This window comes from Anas acuta, chromosome Z (genome assembly GCF_963932015.1).
Source record: "Anas acuta chromosome Z, bAnaAcu1.1, whole genome shotgun sequence".
NCBI lineage: Eukaryota > Metazoa > Chordata > Aves > Anseriformes > Anatidae > Anas > Anas acuta.
In genome coordinates, this window is record NC_089017.1 from 30,743,878 (window position 1) to 30,759,685 (window position 15,808).

Below are 15,808 nucleotides of genomic sequence, written 5' to 3' on the forward strand. Positions count from 1 at the left end.
ACATGATGTATATTAGAAAATGAAATTACTGGAGAATTGTTTTTATTTTCTCTGACATACAGAAGTCTTGTGAGATCAGCTTGACATTAGTATTCAAAACATTTTGAAAGTCAGTTTTAGAGAGGAAATAGGGACCAAATAACTCAACTTTCAGAAACTTGAATGCTTGTTTTGGCTGTTGAAACTGCACACGACATCATCTTTCTGTCACTTTTTGTCCATTCATTTTGTTTTTTGCTATTAGCAAATGTTGTTTGGGGTGGTAATTCTCAACTTTTTGCAGTGCTAGGATATGCCCTACCTTTTGGCCAGCTGTAGTTTTTATGTTGCTAAAGTAGAGAAGTTCTTTAAACTCATCATTCAGTTCTATGAAATTTAGATATCGTTCTACAGACAGCTGCTACATATTCACAATACTTTTGTTTCTTTATAAAACTAACCTTGTTTCAGAAAAGATTTGCCATTTCTTTTTGGTGTAATGGTATAGGAGTCCTTACACCATCCCAGTCTACAGGACAAATGAGTTTTTAAGAATGCATTACTTGTACCTAAAGACACTTTCATGTTGAACTATACACCAAATACAACATACTGTATGTTTGTTGTGTATGTTGTTCTGTATGTAATACTGTTCTATGTATTAGTGGTGGGTTGACCCTGGGCAGCAGTTAAGCACCACAGCTGCTTGCTCTCCCACGACTCCTAGCGGGACTGGGAAGACAACAGGAACAACAAAAGCAAGAAAACTCATGGGCTGAGTTTAGGACAGTTTAGTGAATGAAGGAATGAGGGGAAAAACAAAAACAAAACAAGGTATACAGACCAACAACCAGCAACAGCTACCTGCCAGACCTGCCCACCTCCCTCAGTTTTTAAGGCTGAGTATGACGTTACATTGCCCTTTGGCCAGTTTGGGCCAGCTGTTCTGGCTGTCCTCCCTGTTTCTTGTGCCACCCCCAGCCTCCTCACTGTCAGGACACTATGAGGAGCAGAGAAGACCTTGACTCTCTTCTCTGCAAGCACTGCTGAGTAGCAACTAAAACATCAGTGGTTATCAACACTGTTTTAGTCACAAATCCAAAACACTGCACATAAAGGCTTCCATAAGAAAATTAGCTCCATACCAGCCATACCCAGAAGAACATTATTGTTTTGTAGAAAACACAGTAAAGCTTGAAATTTTCTTATTCCATAGTAAGTGGCTTCTGCCCTGAGATCTGCACCACTGCAAGACTGAAATCTAGCTATACATAGCTACAGTGATAGCATCAGACTTTCATCTGTCTTGTAGTCATTAAGTTTTACTGTAGTACAAACAATAACAATACAATGTTTAAATTAACATGGTAATTATGAGAATAATTTTAGGCATTGATTTGCTCATGTAGCATTACTTGGGGCTGTTGATCAATTTATGTCAATTCCAGGACCAACTGGTGTCAAAGCTTTTTGGGATATAAAGACCTTATTGAAAATGTGTTGTCACAGTCCGTATGACACAGTTTCCCTGAGCATTTAAATAAGTATAACCTTTTAAATGAAAAAAACCTTGATCTCTGTAGGTTTCAAAACTGGCAAAAAATATATATTGCTAAATAATGTTTGCTTGCTGAAACTAAAATTGAAAACTATTATCCTATGAATTACTATTTTGCATTGTGAAAATAAAGAATACAGCTTTTAAAGGAGATATTTTAGAATTGTATGCAACCAAGTGGATGTAATATATGCTATACAGCCATTTGGAGTTGGTAGATAATGCAACAGTTCCTACTGATTAAAAAGAACTGTGGACTTCAAACTTATGCTTTCAGAATTTTAACCTTATTTTTGTTGTAGTTGTACCAGTAACAATTGCACTGGCCTGATGAGATGTATTTTAGATTTGTTTTTCAGGAATTAATCAGGGATGCCTATTCTAGTTGGTTGGTAGAGGCTAAGTGTGTCCCATAGGAATAACTGATGGTAACAGCTAAGCTGGGAGAATGGCTTTAGCAACAATATATCCCCCAGATTTAACACCAAAGGAAAACAAAGAGAAAAGATCAAATCCTAGTATTACTAGTACTAATAAAGGCATTGCTATTTTACATCAATGTAGTCATATTCAAAGTCGTATTCTATATTGATTTCATTGCAGACACCTATGTATGTTTATAAGCTTAAAAAGAAGCAATTCTGAAATACACGGTGGGAAATGTTATAGTTTAAAATCCTGCTCTTAGCTCCAGAATGCATTGGATCAATTTCTTAACCAAAGAATGTTGTTATACTGGCTTCAGTATATTCATCAACAAAAACTGTGTTAAAAATTGGTTAACTGTTAGTGTTTTGTCATTTTCAATTTGGAAATGTTTCTTCCTAACTCAGTTAAAGACCTCTGTGGCTTTGATATTTAACACTTCTGTAGTGAAGTATGAACTGGCATACAGATGAAAACACTAACAGGTAAACAATTTAGTACATGGATCTATTTGCTTACAACAGATAAGAAGTCAACAGAGAGCAAATGAAAATCATAGGGAAGTTACCATGTTTTAAGGCACTTGTCACATGAAAAACGTGTATGAAAACATTGCTACAACTTAATAATGTGAAGAAGGCTTGTTCAAAAATAGCTGATCTCTCAGTATCCAATCCAAAAGTCCATGAAGTAGACAGATTTTTCGTGTACACTAGAAAAGAAGCTTTAAGGTATTAGAACTGCTGAAGGAAAAAACAAATGAAATGCAAGTTCACTATATGTGTGATCTGCTGTGATTGCATACAACATATGTACTTGCGTATCAAAACCTATTAATTGTATTTTTCTCTGTCCTTTCTCTTTTATATTTTTGCTGTTGTTTATTTTTTGAATTGCTGCTACGGTTTCTTCAGGCTATTTCTGGTGGCTTCATATCTGAATTAACAGACTGAGCACAGTGGAATAACAATTTCTGGGGTCCACTATTGCTGTTGATATCAGCTTGTTCATTCATCATGGACATCTTTTGGAGTTTATATAAACCTATAAAAATGATCTAATAATATAATAAGACTATTGTCTAGCAATTTAAATTTGTTGTTTAAGATGTTCAAGTGAATGTTTGGCTTTGTTTGCAAACGTTTTGTTTGTCTATGTCTGGTTGCTCATCATTATTCGTAGTCTTTCCATGTAGCTTTGCAACTAATTTCCTTGATGTTTTGCTCTTTCAACTTATATTTCTTCTTTGCACTGTGTACTGTGAACCTTTTAGCCTTATGATCCATATCTGAGGGATATCTCATTACTTTTAAATAAGTTGATTCAATTTGATTGAAGAAGTACATATTTTTCCACTGTTAAATACATCTCCTACATATTGCAGTAGCCAACTTACTGTTAGACCATTTTGAATGCCACAAAAACATTTAATTATGCATCTGTAATTTTCTTTCATAACACGTGCTTTTCTGCTTGGGGCTTTGCTTTTTCTTTGTCTGTTCCCTTCTATGAGCTTTGTCCAAGTGGCCTTAGCTCCCTGCATATATAATATTTAATGTTTCTACATTCCTGTCAGCTCTGTATTTGCAGACAGGTATATGTACAAGGTACTGTGTTGGAAATACTGTGTATAGAGGGAACCACACTTGAATCAGAAAACAGGACAAATTTCATTGTATGCTCTCTCCTTAAATTTGTGGTAGGGTAATTTTTTTAAATAAGTAAATTCTAGAAAAATAAGGAAAAAATGTTTTATTGGGAAAGTGATAGAAAAATAAATATTGGAATCAGATGTTGTAATTTCTTTGAAATTTATTAGCAAATGCTCTATAATGACTGTATTTTGAATACACTGGAGGCTGTAGAGTACCCCGAATTTCAATAAACAGGCTTCATAATTCTGCAGTCAGTTTCTAGAGATGAAGGCATTCTGCAGCAAAAGAATTGCCAGGAATTTATCAGCTACTCATGAGAAATAGTTTAATAAGAGGAGACCCACATATGACGATCAAAAAAAAGCTTTTTCTCTCATTTTAAACTCAGCCACGGTGTCTATGTTGACAATCACTGCTCTGCTTGAGTCATTGAACACACTAGGAGGATCTTCTGACATTGAATTACTGCTCTTGTCTCTCAGCCAACAATTTTTAAATAAAATTACCTCACTGTGCTTTTGACAAAACCTTTTTGTCATATGTGCATAAATGTTGAAACAAAATAATTTCAATTATACAACCGGTGATTTATACTAATGCTTTGTGTTATTTCAATGAATCAGAAAATTTTAGGAATGTGATAGGTAAGAACTTGAAGCATCAATTCTTTGTTAAGCCATTTGCACATGTTCAGCTTTGGTAGGTATTAGTCAAGCTCAGTACTTGTATGCTGTTGAAAAACAAAAACCAAAACCAGTTTTCATTCAGGTTAGAACAGTCTCTTCAGCAGGATGTTTTGTACTGTTACTTTTAATTCTAGTTTTAAACTAAGAGAGCAGCCTCACCCCAACTGGGTTTCTTCTTTTCATTTAGCTGAGAGTACTATGTTTTGTCCAGCCATCTCTTGATTTTTTAACTTTGCCTAGGTTTTACACCAGGATTGTTAAATCCCAGAAGTCCCCTTTTTTTCCATCCCACATAATGGTTCTCCTTTCCTATCACTTAAATCTTTCCAAAAGCTGCCCTTTCCAAAATGTACCAATCAGTTTTCTTTTAGCAATATTCTTCTGTTTTTCTGGATTTTACTTTTTTTTAAAGCTGCAACCATCCTTCTGGCTTAGCAGTATGTACCACATTACAGAAATTAATTCTGGTAGACTGAATCAGAAAAGCATTTTTAATTGATTTTGCAGAATCTGCTTTGTCTTACTGTTGATGGCATTTTGAATATAGTTACTTCTCTAAAGGCATACCAAGAAAATATGTACTTATGTTTAAGAACATTTTATGTTTATTGTATTAATTCATCCTGTGTTTTCTAAATATGTTATTTCATATTACAGAGTATACCCCATTCAACTAATAAAACAGAATAAAGATAGTTCCTAGCTAAAGGAGCTTAGATTAAATGATATTGTATTGTGTTTTTCATAGTGTTTGTACTTTAAGAAAAATTGCATTGGTTTATTTTCTGCTTGCATCTTCCAGGCTCTAAGCACAGAGTTACAGCACAGCATACAAGAGCTGAGAATAAAAATCAAACAGGCAAAAAAAAAGGAAGAAGCAAGGGCATGTAAAAAAGGTCTTTCCCAAGAGTCAATTCTGTTGGCAGCTTCTATCCTTAATGTTTCAACAACTGATGTTGAGGAGATATTAGAAGTAGAAGATGATGAGGTAAGTTATTTTAAGGACTCTACAGCAAAAAGGGGCTAGATCAGAAGATGCTGTAAATTTGTGTTCTTCTGGAAAAGAATTTCCCGCTAAAGTCTGGAATTTCATTGTGCAGCATCCAGCACAAGAAGAACAGAATGGTTGAATTTGAATAAAAAGGTCATGTTAGAGATTCCTAAGGTGTCAAGACTTTGGGCATACATAAATAAAATATAAATACATTGTTTTGAGCATTCAGGTGTAGAGGCATTATTTGAAAGTAGCTTCCCTTTTCATGAGAATATCTGGCAGGGTTATACATTTTAAATAGACTTTTGCATTAATGGAAAAAAAAATTAGAATTTCTCTTGTGCCAAATTGGTTTGGTGGATGTTTACTTTCTTCAGTTGTCATACTTGCCTATTAAAGGTATTCTAGTAGACATATGTTTTCAGAAGGAATCCATTACCTTTTTTTGTTGATTCTAACATGCATTTTTATGGAATCATACAATCATTTACTTTGGAAAAGACCTCAGATTAAAAAAAAATAAGAATCATATGAAATATGAAATATTTCACATATGAAATATGAAATATATGAAACATATGAAATAGTTGATAGTGTTAGTAATAGGAATAGGAATTATTGTCCAGAGTTATTTAGGCCAGATCAAATAATCCATGACAAAGCCCCTGCACTTGCATTTAATAAGTGCCTCAAAGTTGACCCTTATTGGGCTGGAACCGTACAATACTGACAGCTTAGTTGTAGCCTTATTGTAGCTTTGTATCGTATAAATCACAAAAAAGAGTTTTCAATTGACTTACATAAATGTGCATGTTATGTGTATGCACTGACACGGGTTACATTCATAAATATAAATATTATGGACTGATCCCTGCCCTGTTAAGAAGCATCTCTACACCCTTATAAAGTGATTGGCTTTGATAGGATTGTTGCAAGCTTACCTCATTCTGATAGTAATCTTTATATCCTATTTCTTTTCCTTATAAGCAATGCAGGGGATATATATGTAAAACACACAGATGTACTCAACAATAAACACAAAACAATTTTAAAATGCAGGTGTTGAATTTACACTACACAAATTTTAGATACCTATTGCATTTATCAGTGTGTAGGCTCAGGAACCTTTAAATTGAACTCAAAAGACTTCCACATAGATCACATATATACCGGTATATTTATATGAAAAGAACATGCCTTGCAACTTTCTAGGGACATACACAAACATGGATAGGTTTATAAATTTAACAGAGCCCTCATATTCAGTGAGCATGCTTCAGGTAACTAGTTCTGTGAGCATAGTTCTGACTTCTACATTTTGTTTATTTAATATGTATCTATTTACACACATCCTTTATCATTCATTATATTCTTCTCAGGTGGTGTTAAAAAATTGTGTGTATGTTATATTTTTCTATTTTTAGGAAACAGCAAAGACAAAAATGGAATCTGAAAACGATAAGGAATGGCTGCACAAGATACAAAAGCTTCTTGAAGCACAGGTTCTAAATTTATATCTTCCCTTAATGAATTATATATTTTTTACTCTGGATATCTAAATGTTTTTAGGTTGTAAATAATCCATTGTCCTTGTAACTATGCCACTAGTAAGTGCGATAAAATCCTCATTTTATGCTATTTCCTATTTATTTCTTTTAAAATAAGAGTCACTGGATAAAACTGAAGAGTTGTTAACCTAGGATTTGTGATAGCTAACTCAGCAGCTCAAAAGAGTGAAACAATACTGGGGAAAAACAGCACAGATCTTGGCAAATGTGTTAATTAAATTATTGAGACAGTCTGTAATGTTTGCTAGAGTGAAACGGATCCATCCTCTCATACCTCTTAGGAAAAAGAGATTTTTTATTATGTGCCTTTAAAGTTAGTAGTTGATACGGACACCTGAGGAGTTCATGGGTTTCAGTGACCTTTTACTGTGGACCTGTTTCCAGTCAATTCATGTTTTCCTCATAGCCAGACAGCTGTTTATTATCGTGTCTTCCCGCATTCTCTACAATATTTTCTACTGAGACCTCGAGCAGCTTGTTAGTGGGAAGTAAATATTGATTTGGCATCCTGTCAATGCAGAAAGAATGAAAAAATTTCCACCAGAGGCCCCTCAAACATTTTCCTATCGACATTTTCTGGGCAGAGAGGAAAGCTGCATAGAGGATGACAAGGCTGAGACTAGCAGAAATCCCTGAGGGGTCCATTGAGACTGCCGCTGTGACCTGTGTGATACTTTTTCTTCTCTTTCAAGTCTTTTTTTTAATACACACAGAGTCTGCTGGGATGCTCCCCTCTTGTAAGTGATCAAGGGCAGTTTATTGGCAGGTGAGAGCCCTGCTTTTCTAGCCATAGTCAGCTTTTGTTTGGACATCACTGACAACATACACTGACTCTTGAAACTTTTCCATTATGTTTTAGTTGTCTCCTTTATTCAGATGATGTGTAGCTGATGTCTGAAATGAAATAAAATTTGATTTATAAATCCAGTGTTCCTAATGCATATTCACTAGCATGTGTCCATTAGCAATGTAGTACATTTCTATTAGGCATGTGAATGACTGAAAATATTTTGAAAACCATTTCAAGGGAACAATCACTTGCAGATTGAAATGTTTTATCATTAATAGCTTTTGTGTCTAGATTGTGTCCTATGACCAGATTTTAAAGAAATTACTTTTTTTTCCTCTTTCATTATCAAAACTCGCTGCCATTAAGACTGCTTAATTGCTGCAGTGGAGATAGAAATAGCAGTTTGCTTTTACTGGCTTTGTCAGAAATACTGGCATTTTAATTTAAACACCTCACAGTGTTACATGGAACTCGGAAGAAAATACACAAGTATTTCAATTCACTACATTGCCTGCATTGGAAGATTTTATTTTTTTAATTTGTGAATTTTGAGATTCTGTTCATATTACAGATGCCAGACTAGGAATCAGATTGTGCAGAATATAACAAGGAATTCTGATTCTATTTTTTTTGTCATTCTTTGGCAGAATGTTAAAAAATCCTAAGCAAAATCTTATCACATCTCTTTGTCTGATGTAGAGAGAGAGCAAAAGCCAGGGCATGGAGAGTGAGGGGATTATTGACTATACAACCAACTATATTAAGATTGCAAATGTTAACTAAGGATGGGGGAGCTCGTTGCTCTTAGCCACATCACTTTGTATACAAGTTAATAGTGGTTTTCAGTGTTTTTTGCTCCATCTTGTGGGGTTCCACAGGAGGAGCTCTGAAGGTAAAAGTAATTCTTGGCAAATCAATCATCTTTAGAATGGCAGGGGGATTAGTGCTTTTTTGGGAGTAACCAGCTCTGCTTTTCCTTTCTGTCCTTACTAAGTCACATGAATGGAAATTGCTTAGATTTCTTGGTCCCGGTTTAGGAGCAGCTCACAGAAGAGGTCTGTGCCCTTTAAACTGTTTAACTCATACCTGTAAAGAGGTTGGTTGTGGTTTTCTTTAGCAGACATTGGCAATATTTCTGATCAGGAAACCAAAGCTCATGGTGAAGTGAACACTTCATGTTGAGACTTTGCTCAAAACAGGCTGCTTATTTAGTGATACAGGTTGACAAACAGTGTACACGTTTGCATACTGAAACAAAGATACAGGCATGACCTTTTCTGTTATTCTGAGAAAATGTTCGGTTGAAAATTGCATCAGATCACTTAATATTGCAGTTTGATATAGTGTCTTTTTGTGCCATTGAGCCAGGACTTTGGAACATAATTGCCCAGCAGTATTGATTTAATTGCCTAGGTTTATTTGTGGACTCCTAATTATTGACTGGAGGTAAATTTAATGGAGAAACCTTTATGAACACTGGGAAACTGCTGCTGTTGCTGTTATACATAATGAACTGCATCATATCCCTTTAGATCATTCTTCAAGCTAATTTTATTCCACCGTGACAGTACGATAACATTTAAAATGTCATAGACATTTTACTTTTATTACTGACATACGCCATTTTACTGCTGCATTAGAATTTTGGGGGGGACTGGGGAAAGCACTAGTTGCTTTTTACTGTCATTTTATAGATCCCCCTAAAGTGCAATCATAAAGTATAGCACACCTCCATTTTACATTTCATCTGTACCTTTATTTGCTGTGCACTTATGACTTAAGAAAGTGTAGCTTCTGTCAGCTTCACAAAAATGTTAATACTTCAGTGCTAAATATTTTTGCGTTCATGAATCTCACAGTCCCCAGTCAGAACTTGTCTCGTTTTATCAACTGCTATCGAAACATTACATGAGGAAACTTAGAACTTTTACAGAGACATCTCTGCTTCAGGATGTTGTTATGTAAACAAGAATTGTGTAACCTAAGAGTACAGTGGAGACACTTCACCCGAGTGTATGCAGGTACCTGGTGTCTCTGCAGTGCGGTAGCTGAGACCTGTATAGAGACATCCGGCTGAATATGTGTTAGTGAGCAGGCATGGGAGAAAGAACCCGGGAGATACATCACACTGTAGAGCACTGAGTGTTTGGGAGCTTATGATATTTGGGGAAGGAGGACATAAGTATGGGTATCTTGATATATAGCTGTGCTTATAGCTTGCCTGACTTCTGGTGAGGTTTTTACGTACTTTCTCCCACATATCTCCCCTCTGTGTGTGTCTTATTATTTGAACCAGGCATTAGCACTATAGTAGCACTCTTGTTATAATCATAAACAAAAAACACATCTCGAGCGTTTTCCCATTGTAAGAAACTTTATATAGCCAAATTGATAGCATGACTTCTTTTCACGGCTTAGACAAGATGTTTCCTACCAGCCAAGGCTTTCATTCATTGTGACTGATCATAAGGAACAGCATCTCTAAGCAATCAGTTAATAATTTAGTATGTGAGTACAACAGTTAGCCTCAATCCAGATTACTGCCTGAAGTCTCCAATAATTATTTTTTTAATAAAATACAAATCATCTGCCCAACTCTTCCAAGCACTGTACCAAATGTCAGCATTGATTTAGCATGTCCCTTATCAGATAGACAGCAGCACTGGTCTTCCCTCCCTCTTCAGGTCCTCCTTGGGATATCATATCTCACATAAACAAAGCCACCCAATGAAATCTTTTCTATCATGACCTCATTATTAATATACAGATCATATTACAGTGGTGAAAAAGAAGTTCTTCCAGAAGAACTCCCTCCCCTCTGTTCTCTGGGCTCTCTGTAGGTACATGTATGTGTGTAGCCCATCTCTAGAACATGGGATTTGAACAAACACTTCTCATCAGTCAGTAAGGCCTTTCCCCAGCCCATTTTTAGGATTTTCACTGGATTCTAAATACAGACTTCCTCAGGTCTCATTCACGTATGTACACCAGCAGCTGTAGTTGTTTCCTTTCAAACTTCCTGAGTTACAACTCACCTGCTTTCCTTTCCTCAGCCTGTCTCCAGCCTGTCTGTCTTCCCCCTTCTCTTTGAACAGGTGTCTGTGCATTGCCTGCCACTTGCTCACATGCACATGTATATATTCACTTGTGCACACACACGCACGCTTACCACCATCACAAGGTGTTTCAATAACCTGCACCTTAAAAAGCAGTAGCAGTGCAGTATGAATCACATCTTGGATACTGCTAACGTTGGTATCAGACCACCAGACTGTTCTTATTGAAAGATTAAGAGCTCCATCCTGAATGTTGACTACCCGTTATGGTATAAATCTGTGTTTTATCTCATGCACAGAAACAAAAACGTTACACAACTTGTCGTGGACTAAGTACAAGGATAAATCGTCTTGATTACTCAGGATAAGAATACAGACACACTCACAGTAATGTGTATTTATCTAAGCAAGTACATATACCTATACGAAAGCAGGACAAAGAATAACACTGAAGAGAAGAATCTCTCTCTCTCTCTCTCTTTTTTTTTTTTTCTTTTACTTACAGTTTACAGTAAAATTAGGAAGTTTTAGTCATTAACTGGTGTTTCTTCATTTTTACTCTTTTTTCTTTCCTTTTTTACTTCATTTTAACTTTTAGATTATTCTTTGTGGTTCACTCAATTCATGTTAAGGCAACTTTGCAGTGTGTTTGTATAGTTTTTTGGGCAAATGTGTTATACATATGATCCCTATGGGGAGATTTAAAATAGGTGTAACCATTTATTTGTGTATTTCAGAAATAAAATACCATTATTTCTACATTAACACACTTTAGTGTTTGTGAAACAGAGGCCAAGTGATGTTGCAGTCCATGAATGGTGATGTTGTGTCTCATTAAAATAACAATATTGCCTTGCACTCATTACGAGTCTTTTCACTGGCATATCAGAAAGCTGTGTGTTTATTCTGGGTAAGACTCAGTAATGTAGTGTAAGGTCAACAGACGTTATTAGTATGTTTGTTTACAGAAGGGATCTTTGAAAGAAGCATACTCAAAGTAAGAATAAATAGGTGAGAGAATTAGAAATAACTACCAGCGTTCTTGACTGTTTAGGACCATGTTACCTGACACCAAGATACCTGTCTGATAAGATGTATAAGAAATGCACCATTTCATCCATATGGCTTTTTAGTAACAAGGAAGAAATCTATATTTTCTACAGTTAAATAAATAGAAGGTAGAGTTAGATAAATAAAAATATTTAAAGACATACATACTTTGCTTTCACAAGTTTTCTGATTTTATGCAAATCAGTTGAATACTACTTCTCCAAAATCTTACTGTAATGTACTGATTTAGGGTTGCTACCATTGTTAATGCACAGTGTTCAAATATATTGGCTGTGGCACAGATAATTGAAAACCACTTGAAGGAAGCATGATTTCGTACATAATTATCACTGGTATAAACAAGCTTTTACTCCTTAGATGTGCGCTTAGCACTTGCTGAACTCTGAAAGCCTTCCCCAAGCATATGGCAAGTCTGGAAATTGGGATAAATACTATGGAGTAGAGACATCGTCTACGGTTGTGAAGTTCTGGGGAGAAATGTAGAGGAAAGCTTCCCAGGATAGTTACAGAGTCATCATTAAAAGTAAACCTGACAGGCTTCTATTAAAGATGAAGACTGTAGAGATCATCTAGTCCTGGGTGTCTGTATGGAAAGAAAAACAGACAAAAACATACAGTACTTTCTGAAACCAACAAACGGGAAAGAATGACATAATGTTCAACTTTCAAATGCTTTTGATTTAAATGAATGATTTAAATGGAAAGACTTCTTTAAAAATCACTTTGCTATGACATGGAAGCCACAGAGAGTAGCAAGCAGCAAGTAAAATGCAGCTAGAATGATATGAACCAGAGACATCAATAAGAAAACATTCATCTTGGGCAGAACATTAAGGAGGTAAAATGTATCAAAAATGAATGTAGTCAAGCTGGCAAGAAGAATTAGAGACTTTGAGGTAATGGTATAGTGTTCTCGTAAAACCATATTTAGACAAGGAGGGAGAGCAATTAGAGTGAACAGGATGCCAGGGTCAGTGTTTTTAAAGTACAGTAGCAAGTAAATGTCACAGAATTTCAGATAAGATTAGGTCTTGTGTTACTCTGAACAGATTTGTGCTCGGTGTGTTGGATCCCTCTATTCCCCAAAAAGTCATCACAGAAGTGTACTGGAGAAGGCTGACAGGTGTAGATGACGACGAGAAAATTCTTATCACAGACAGAAGTTATTTATGACAGATAGAGACATGGCTGGTCAGCAAGTACCAGCCCTACAAAATCCCCTTTCCTGTAGAAAAGAGTAATAATGCATGTTGCCAGCCCTTTTCCGTAACTGCAGGGTGGCTGTTGAGCAGAACACAGGATTGCCTTATGTCCCATTATTGTCAGTTCATGATAGATGATTGCTATTAATAAGATTTTCCTTGCTACTATTTTGGATTTTTTTTTCTGACTTGTTAATAATTATAAATATCAGGATATTGACATTATACCAGCATATGTATTTGGTGTGATCCTACAAATATATTGATTTTATTTTTATTGCTTTAATTTAATTTTATTTTATTTTATTATTTTCATTTCATTTTGTTTCATTTTATTATTGCCTTATATGTATACCTAGGATAAACAAGTAGTACTGTATCTGGTATAACCATCATACAGATTTGTCTTTAAGAATGAATAGAGAAGTGGAAAAGTAAAATCAGAGTAGATGTACTTGAGTATAGACCTTGAGAATGGTTCTAGTAGCAAAAGGAGTTGCCTTGAACTACAGTTATGAAAAACAGAGGAAGCTGGTGATTGACGTTCCTTTCAGTGCTTAAAATAGTCTTAGAAAAAGCATAGAAACTGTTTACACGGTCAAATAACAGTAGGACGAGAGGGAATGGTTTTAAACCGAAAGAGGGTAGCTTTAGATTAGATATAAGGAAGAAATTATTTCCTATGAAGGTGGTGAAGCACTGGCACAGGTTGCCCAGAGAAGCTGTGGGTGCCCCATCTCTAGAACTGTTCAAGGCCAGGCTGGATTGTCACCTATGTCATCACTGATCTTAGTGGTTCAAGAAAGCTGACAGAGCTCTCTGAAGCCAACAGAGACTTTTCCAAGGATGAACTACAACTGTTTGGTTCTCCTCTGGCACACTACTGTGTGCTCTTGGGGTGGATTTGCAACAACTAGTGCTTTGTACCACCTTCAGAAGTACTTCCCTACTGTGCACTCATGCAGCAAGATTGTGAAAGAGAACCTCTTTGAGCATTAAAGCAATGACAGAGAAAAATATACCAAACCTCCTTACCTGAAGACACTGTGCAAATATATATTTTTTCATATCAGAACAGATATAAAGAGGTTTTTGCATTTTCTGTACCTATGTAAATACAGATCTTTGGTATTATACTTTAGAGAAGAACACTTTTGTGCATTATCCTAATCAATACAGTTGGAGTTTTCAGGGATGGGGGGTTTGTTTTGTTTTTATTTACAAGTTTTGATATCAAAGTCTAAACTTGCTGCCATTGTCACAACACTGAGAGCTGTACTGGGAGTTTGTCTCATCCTCCTGAGAGCAGTGAACATGCAGTACGATTTCTGCATGCCCTAGAGATGACTGTAACCTCTTATTGATCAGCTCGTTGAAGATAAATGACAGAGATGCTAGTACTGCAGTTTACATCATTAACATGGTCAGTAAAGCATGAATTGTTCAATAAGGCGTTTATCTTTTTTCATTTTACTCTGTTCTTTTATCATTTTTATGGTAGAGTGCAAAGTTTCAGGCAGTAACCAGGCAGGTGAACTTTAAAGATCAGATGTGTGTATGCGTGGTGCTTGTCAGAACTAAGTGAAATCTAACAATTTAAAGATATTTAATAAATGTTTTTCACACGAAAATAAAGTTCAATGATCATTTTTCTTACTATGTTTCTTTTTCAGTTTCCTTTTGCCACATATTTAATGGACGCCATATTGGAAAAATTAAATGAGAAGAAGAAACTGGTAGAAGAGTACAGTTCTCTCATGAAACGCATTGCGTGATATTGCTAAGACTTTGCAAAGGGTGACTAAAATATGTGTGCTGTTTCCTGACATCTTTCCTCTTCACATAAAGAACTGTCAATAAGCACGTTCAATACATAAGTAGAAACCATGACTAATTAATTGTTGAACAAGAGGAATTAGTTATGTTCCTATTTAGAGTGTAGTGTTTCATTCCTGAAGACAAAAATTGCTGCAAATCAATACGAGTTAAACATGATTTTCCTTTAAGTGCATTGGCAACAAACACCAGTGTGAGTTTTGTAGAGAGAGGATGTTTTTGATATGATGGATACACAAAAATTGCAAATAACTCACAGTTGTACCAGTCAGAACGGTAGAACTAGGATTTACAAAGGAACTGAGAGCATCAGTGGCATTTTGAATACCTTATTTTGGCTTGTTTGTAAATCCCAGCTTTATGATATGTGCTCCGTAATATGATATGATCTCTCTGTATGTTCAAAAAAAATGAGAAAATGAATGATAGTAGAAGAAAAACTATTCAATGTAGAGTGATGATTCTTGGAAATGTTATATTTTCTTCTGAGTAGGATTGTATTGCATGCAATTAATTTAATTGTATTTCAAAAAGTTCAATAAAGTTTTTTCCAGTGTTGTTTAGTTTTTGATTTCCCCCCTCCCCCCCTCCCCCATAGTTCCACTTGCAGCTTGCAAGTAAGTAAAAATGGTATAGAGTTTTAGTTGTTTCCACCATGACTTTTCTGGCAGTACTAACAAATGATTCCTTCTTCTTCACACTTTTGATCTTAACAGTTTATATTCCTCTGGACCATGTGAAAAAAAAAAAAAAAAAAAAGGAAAAACATAGGTTTCTGAATTTATGTTTAAATGACATTGAACATATTAGGATATGTGGCTTTTTGTCTATGGATGTCATGTTGTTTTACAAAGAATGGCAGTATCATTATTCATATGGGGCAGGGAATCAGAAGTCAGAAGACCTAAAGTCACTCAACAGAATCATGAAACAGAAAAGTTTTCTGCCTGCCAGTCATGTGCTTTTCATAGGATGTCAACAGGCATC

The 15,808-nt window shown here is 35.6% G+C and overlaps 1 protein-coding gene across 6 annotated transcripts in view; it reads left to right on the forward strand.

The window, feature by feature from the left end:
* The window catches only part of CNTLN (centlein), a 202,699-nt gene extending 187,319 nt beyond the window's left edge, over positions 1 to 15,380 (forward strand). For 5 of the 6 annotated variants that reach the window (XM_068667749.1, XM_068667751.1, XM_068667752.1 and 2 more), the window contains 3 exons: positions 5,107 to 5,292; positions 6,723 to 6,800; positions 14,659 to 15,380. In XM_068667749.1, coding sequence (XP_068523850.1) covers positions 5,107 to 5,292; positions 6,723 to 6,800; positions 14,659 to 14,760 — 366 coding nt within the window. In that variant the 3' untranslated portion in view covers positions 14,761 to 15,380. The remainder of the gene's footprint in view (positions 1 to 5,106; positions 5,293 to 6,722; positions 6,801 to 14,658) is intronic. The other variant, XM_068667754.1, reaches the window with a different exon arrangement.
* The last annotated feature ends 428 nt before the right edge of the window (positions 15,381 to 15,808 follow it).